Below are 6,952 nucleotides of genomic sequence, written 5' to 3'. Positions count from 1 at the left end.
CACTGCAAGGCTGGTTCTATTGAAGAAGGAGTCTCTAGGGAAACCCAAGGCAACAGGGAAACACAAACAATGACAGGAGAGGACATTTCAGCCTCTGAACCTAACTCCAAGCCAGAAAAACATAAAAACCTCTCATTAAAATGTTGTCTATCTCAGTTCTGTTACCCAATAGATGTCTGACATTTAACAACAACAAAAATTACACACATGCTAAAGGAAAGGCATCATCTGAAGAGACAAAGTAGGCATCAGAACCAGGCTCAGCTACAGCAGATGTGTTGGCATTACTGGACAGGAAATTTAGAGATTTTATTTTGGGGGGCACCTGAGTGGCTCAGCTGGTTGAGCATCTGACTACAACTCAGGTTGATCTTGTGGTTCACGGGTTTGAACCCTGCATCGGGCTTTGTGCTGACAGCACGGAGACTGCTTTGGATTCTCTGTCTCCCTCTCTCTCTGCCCTCACCTACTCTCAAGCTCTCTCAAAAATGAATAAACATTATGGGGCACCTGTGTGGCTCAGTCAGTTAGGTGTCCAACTTCAGCTCAGGTCATGATCTTGTGGTTCATGAGTTTGAGTCCCATATCAGGCTCTGTGCTGACAGCTTTAAAAACAACTGAATAAACCTTAAAAAAATTTAAAGATTTCATTAAAAAATATTTTTAACATTTATTTATTATTGAGAAACATAGAGAGACAGAGCATGAGCATGAGCATGAGCATGGGAGGAGCAGAGAGAGGGGGAGACACAGAATCTGAAGCAGGCTCCAGGCTCTGAGCTGTCAGCACAGAGCCCAACGTGTGGCTTGAGCCCGCAAGCAGGGAGATCATGACCTGAGCTGAGGTCAGATGCTCAACCAACTGAGCCACCCAGGTGTCCCTAAAGATTTCATTTTTTAAGTAATCTCTCCACCAAACATGGGGCTTGAACCTGAGATCATGCTCTTTCAACTGAGCCAGCCAGTTGCCCCACTTGGACAGGAAATTTAAAATAATTCTGGTTAATATGCTAAGGGCTCTAATGGGAAAAGTGGGCCACATGCAAAAATAGATGGTTAGTATAAGCAGAGAGATGGAAACTCTAAGAAAGCATTAAAAGGAAATGCTAGAAAAAAAAAGAACAGAAATGGAGAATGGCTTTGGTGGGCACATAGGTGGAAAAGAATCAGTGAGCTTGAAGATATGTCACTAGAAACTTTTCAAACTGAAATGCAAAAAGAAAAACAAAAAGTAACAGAATGTCTAAGAACCAAAGGACAATTATAAAAGATGTCACATACACAAAATGGGAATTCCAGGAAAAAGACAGGAGCAGAAGATTATATTTAAAGTGATAATGTCTGGGACTCACTGCCATGTCCTATGAGGTCAGTGGTGGCAGACATGTGGCTCAGAGGCCCAGGCACCCACACCAGCTCTGGGCCAGGTGAGCACCCTGTCACTGTTGGGGATGGGCCCAGGATAGCCAGCACCCCTTCACAGGCTGTGGTGTGGGGGGTGGGCACCAGCCTCAGAGTGCTGCATCAGTGAGTATGTCCAGGCACCAGGCACTCTGGGCTTGGTGGCTGAACTTCTGTGAGCTCTAGATATGTTCCCAACTTTTGGTGGTATGGCTGGTGTGCTCACGATTCATGGACACCTGAGCAGCATCCACCACGGCTCTCCAGGAATGGGTGGCTGAAAGGAATCGGAGCCCATAGTCCAAACCCAGTGGGCATTCTGGGCCCCTTCTCTGTACAAGAACACCCAGTATGGATGCATCACAGGAGCAGGACACAGAACAGGACAGATAAGCCACAGAAGCCACAGGTGGAAGCCTAAGTCCGCTCAGCCAGAGGTTAGCCTGACCGTCTAGCCAGGCATCACCAGCCCCTATGTGATAGTGAGCTTTCATCCTCAGCACAGAAACGAGTTCTCCCTAAGTGACATAAGCCATTTACAAAGTGGTATTTGTGACAAGCTAATCTTTGCAATAAAATACGTGCTGGGAGGGGCACCTGGCTGGCTCAGTCAGTGGAGCATGCAACCCTTGATCTCTGGCTTGTGAGTTTGAACACCATGCTGGGTGTAGAGATTACTTAAAAATAAAATCCTAAAAAAAAGTGCTGAGAAAAAAAGTGCTGGGAAAAAAGTGCTGGAAAACCACAAAAACCAAACCAAATGAAACCCCAAACAACAAATTGAGAGTATTCCAAAATTAATGACAGAAACCAAATTACAAATTCAGGAATCTTAGACAACACCAATCAGGGTAAATATAAAAAACCCTCCACCCAGGCACAGGATATTCAAACTGCAGAAAACCAAAGTCAAAGAGACAACCTTGAAAGAAGCCAGAAGAAAACAAACAAACAAAAAAATAGTTCACCTGTAAAGAAATAAGGATGAAAATCACTTCATATTTCTTGTCTGAAATCATGCGAGGGAGAATATTTTAAAAGTCTTATGTAGATCTGAGATTCTGACCTATATCATTTTCCTTTCTCCTGAAGAATTGCTTTTCTTTAAAAAAATTTTTTAATGTTTGATTTTGGGAGAGAGAGTGAGAGTGAGCGTGCACACAAGTGGGGGAAGAAAGAGAGGGAGACATAGAATCTGAAGTAGGCTCTAGGCTCCGAGTGTTCAGCACAAAGCCTGATGCGAGGCTTGAACTCACAAGCTGTGAGTTCATGCTGTGAGATCATGACCTGAGCTGAAGTTGGATGCTCAATCAACTGAAGAATTTCTTTAAACATTTCTTGCAAAGTAGGTCTATTGGCAACAAATTCCTTCCATTAAAAATTTATTAAAAAAATATTTGTTTTAAAAGTTTATTTTGAGAGACAGATTGAGAGAGAGAAAGAGAGAAAACACACGGGGGAGGAGCAGAGAGAGAGGGGGACAGAGGATCCGAAGCAGACTCTGTGCTGACAGCAGAGACTTTGAACTCATGAACCCTGAGATCATGACCTGAGCCAAAGTTGGATGCTTAACTGACTGAGCCACTCAGGTGCCCCAATTTTATTATTTAAAAAAATTTTAAATAACCTCTATGCCCAACGTGGGGCTCTAACTCATAACCCTGAGATCAAGAGTAGCATGCTCTACTAGCAGCTAGCCAGCCTAATGCCCTGAATTCCTTTAGCTTTTCCCTAAGAAAGTATTTCTCTATTTTTGAAGGATACTTTCACTGGATACAAAATTCTAGATTGGTGTTTGTTTTCTCTTTCAATATGATTAATAGAAGTAGAGTGAGGGGACACCCTTGTCTTGTGCTTGGGGACACATTTAGCTTCTCATCATTAACAATGGTACCTATAGGTTTTGTTCCTGTTCATCATTTTATTGAAGTATAGTTGACATATACCTACAGGTTTTTTGTAGATATTCTTTGTCAAGTTGGGAAAGGTCCCCTTTATTCCTACTTTGTTGAGTCTTTATGAAGAAAGCCATTGGATTTTGTTAAATGTTTCTTCTGCATCTACTGATATGCTCATGTGGTTTTTCCTTTTTAGCTTCTTGATATGATGGATTACATTAATTGATTTCCTAATGTCAAACCAGCCTTGCATGACTGAAATATATCCCATCTGGTCATGGGTATGTAGTTCTTTTTTTATTTTATTAAAAAAATTTTTTAATGTTTTTTTATTTATCTGCAAGAGACAGTGTGAGCAGGGGAGGGTCAGAGAGAGAGGGAGATACAGAATCTGAAGACAGGCTCCAGGCTCTGAGCTAGCTGTCAGCACAGAGCCTGACGCAGGGCTCAAACCCACGAACCATGAGATCATGAAGTTGGACGCTTAACCGACTGAGCCACCCAGGTGCCCCTGTAGTTCTTTTTTTAAAAAGATTTATTTAAACATTTTTTCATGTTTTTTTTTTTAATTTTTGTTTATTTTTGAGAGACAGAGAGAGAGAGTGAGCAGAGGAGGGTCAGAGAGAGAGGGAGAAGAATCTGAAGACAGGCTCCAGGCTCTGAGCTGTCAGGACAGAGCCTTACGCAGGGCTTGAACCCACAAACCTTGAGATCATGACCTGAGTCAAAGTCAGATGGTTAACCAACTGAGCCACCCAGGTGCCCCTTTTCGTGTTTGAGAGAGACAGAGACAGAGAGAGAGCACGAGAGTGAGCAGAGGAGGGGCAGAGAGAGATGGAGAGAATCCCACGCAGGCCCTGTGCTGTTAGCACAGAGCCCCATGTGGGGTTCCAAACCATGAACTGTGACATCATGACCTGAGCCAAAACCAAGAGTTGGATGCTTACCGGATTGAACCACCCAGGTGCTCCTATTTTTAAATTTTAGAGAAAAAACACAAACAGGGGAAAGGGGCAGAAGGAAAGACAGAGGGAATCCCAAGAAGCCTCTGCACTCATCATGGAGCCTGACATGGGGCTTGATCCCATGAACCTGGGATCATGACCTGAGCCAAAATCAAGAGTTGGGACATTCAACTGACTGAGCCACTCAGATGCCCTTAAAGATTTTATTTTTATGGTTTTTTAAAATATTTATTTTTGAGAGAGACAGACAGACAGAGCATGAGCTGGGGAGGACAGAAAGGGAGACACAGAACCCTTAGCAGGCTGAGCTATCAGCACAGAGCCTGATGTGGAGCTTGAACCCACAAACCATGAGATTGTGATCTGAGCCGAAGTCTGATGCTTACCTGATTGAGCCACCCGAGCTCTCCTTAAACATTTTTTTTAATTTTTTTTGTTAATGTTTTATTTATTTTTGATACAGAGAGAGAGAGAGAGAGAGAGCATGAGAGTAGGAGGGGCAGCGAGAGAAGGAGACACAGGACCGGAAGCAGGCTCCAGGCTCTGAGCTAGCTGTCAGCACAGAGCCTGACGCGGGGCTCGAACCCACGAACGTAAGATCTGACCTGAGCTGAAGTCGGAGGCTTAACCGACTGAGCTACCCAGGCACCCCTTTCCTTAAACATTTTAAGTAATTTCTACCCAATGTGGGGCTTGAACTTACAATCCTGAGATTAAGAGTTGTATGCTCCACTGAGCCAGCCAGGCACCCCTATAATATTGTGGGATTTGATCTTCTAATATTTTGTTCAACATTTCTGCACCGATGGTCATGAAAGATATTGTAGTTTCTTTTCTTGCAGTATCTTTATCTGATTTTGGTACATTAGGGTAATACTGGCCTCAATAGAATCGTTAGGTGTGTTCCTTCTATTTTCTGAAGAGACTGTAGTAGAGAATTCAGATCATTTATTCCTTAAAATATATGTGTCTGGTGCAATCATACACCACTGGGTAGGTATTATCCAATGAGTTGCAACTTATGTCCACACACAAACCTGCAGAGGAAGGTTTATAGCAACTTCATTCATAGTTGCCCCAAATAGGAAGCACTCAAGACGCTCTTCATAGGTGAATGGGCAGACTATGGTATATCCATACAATGGAAATTTATTTGGTGATGAAAAGAAACGTGCTGTTGTAAACAGAGAGTAGAGTAATAGTGACCAAGGGCTGGGAGGTGAGAGAAATGGGGAGATGCTGATCAAAGGGTACAGACCTTCTGTTATGAGATGTAGGGGTTCTGGGGTTGTAGCGCACAGCATGGGGACTACAGTTACTAATGCTGTGTTGTATACTTGAAACTTACTAAGAGTAGATCTTAAGTGTTCCCACCACACACACACACACACACACACACACAGTAACTGTGTGAGGCTGATGGATGTATTAACCTGAGAGTGGGGATTATTCCATGAAATAAATGTATTTTGAATTATCATGTTGTACCCACTGTGTATACATGTGCACACACACACACACGATTTGTCAATTAAATCTCAGTAAAACTGGAGGAAAAATGAGCTATCAAGTCATAAACAGATATTAAGTGGCCTTAAATGCACATTGCTAAATGAAAGAGGCCTATTCTGTATATTACCAATTACATGATATTCTGGAAAAAGCAGAAGTATGGAGATTACAGAACAAAAAGATCTGTGATTGCCAGCTGTGAGGGGGAGAGGAAAGGGGAACAGATACACCGAGGGGAGGGGGGTACACGGAGCTCTGCTAACTGTGCTAGCTACAGTTATTCTGCCCACCCAAAACTATTAAAAACAATAAAGTCTACCAAAAAAAAAAAAAAAAAACCTAAGGAAAAGAGCAAGAGGGACTGAATGGCCAGACCTGAAGGAGAAGAGCTCTCAGGAGATGCAGGGGTCAAGAAGTGACTAGGCGGATTTGAGAACCACCAGTGAGAGATACAGGCGCCCATGACCCAAGAGGATTCTGGCAGGGTCAACCGCTTTCCGAATTTAAGGCATGGATTAGAGTCCTGAGAGCAAATACAGTCATAAAGACAGCCCAAGTTCTACTTTTTGTGCAGAGTAAACATTAAGAAAGCTGCAATGGCCTTTTTTTTTTCCCAGGCGGCCGAGAAGATGGCGGACATTCAGACCGAGCGTGCCTACCAAAAGCAGCCAACCATCTTTCAAAACAAGAGGGTTCTGCTTGGAGAAACTGGCAAGGAGAAGCTCCCGCGATACTACGAAAACATCGGTCTGGGCTTCAAGACGCCCAAGGAGGCCATCGAGGGCACCTATATTGACAAGAAATGCCCCTTTACTGGTAACGTCTCCATCCGAGGGCGGATTCTGTCTGGCATGGTGACCAAGATGAAGATGCAGAGGACCATTGTCATCCGCCGAGACTACCTCCACTACATCCGAAAGTACAACCGCTTCGAGAAATGCCACAAGAACATGTCCGTGCACCTGTCCCCCTGCTTCAGGGATGTCCAGATCGGCGACATCGTCACAGTGGGCGAGTGCCGGCCCTTGAGCAAGACTGTGCGCTTCAACGTGCTCAAAGTCACAAAGGCCGCTGGCACCAAGAAGCAGTTCCAGAAGTTCTGAGGCTAGACGTCTCCCACACCCCCAAAGAAATAAGGTTATTTTCCCAGTCAAAAAAAAAAAAAAAAAAAAAAAA

At 43.7% G+C, this 6,952-nt stretch overlaps 1 protein-coding gene across 1 annotated transcript; it reads left to right on the top strand.

Moving 5' to 3' along the window:
- Positions 1–3,537: 3,537 nt before the first annotated feature.
- On the top strand, positions 3,538–6,952 carry LOC115277864 (40S ribosomal protein S11-like). Its single transcript, XM_029922270.1, has 2 exons — positions 3,538–3,580; positions 6,394–6,952. The coding sequence occupies exons 1-2, from the start codon at positions 3,551–3,553 to the stop codon at positions 6,877–6,879; spliced, it is 516 nt and encodes a 171-aa protein (XP_029778130.1). The 5' UTR covers positions 3,538–3,550; the 3' UTR covers positions 6,880–6,952.

Source organism: Suricata suricatta, chromosome 14 (assembly GCF_006229205.1).
Source record: "Suricata suricatta isolate VVHF042 chromosome 14, meerkat_22Aug2017_6uvM2_HiC, whole genome shotgun sequence".
In the NCBI taxonomy this organism is placed as follows: domain Eukaryota; kingdom Metazoa; phylum Chordata; class Mammalia; order Carnivora; family Herpestidae; genus Suricata; species Suricata suricatta.
This window is presented reverse-complemented; position numbering and strand designations above follow the sequence as displayed.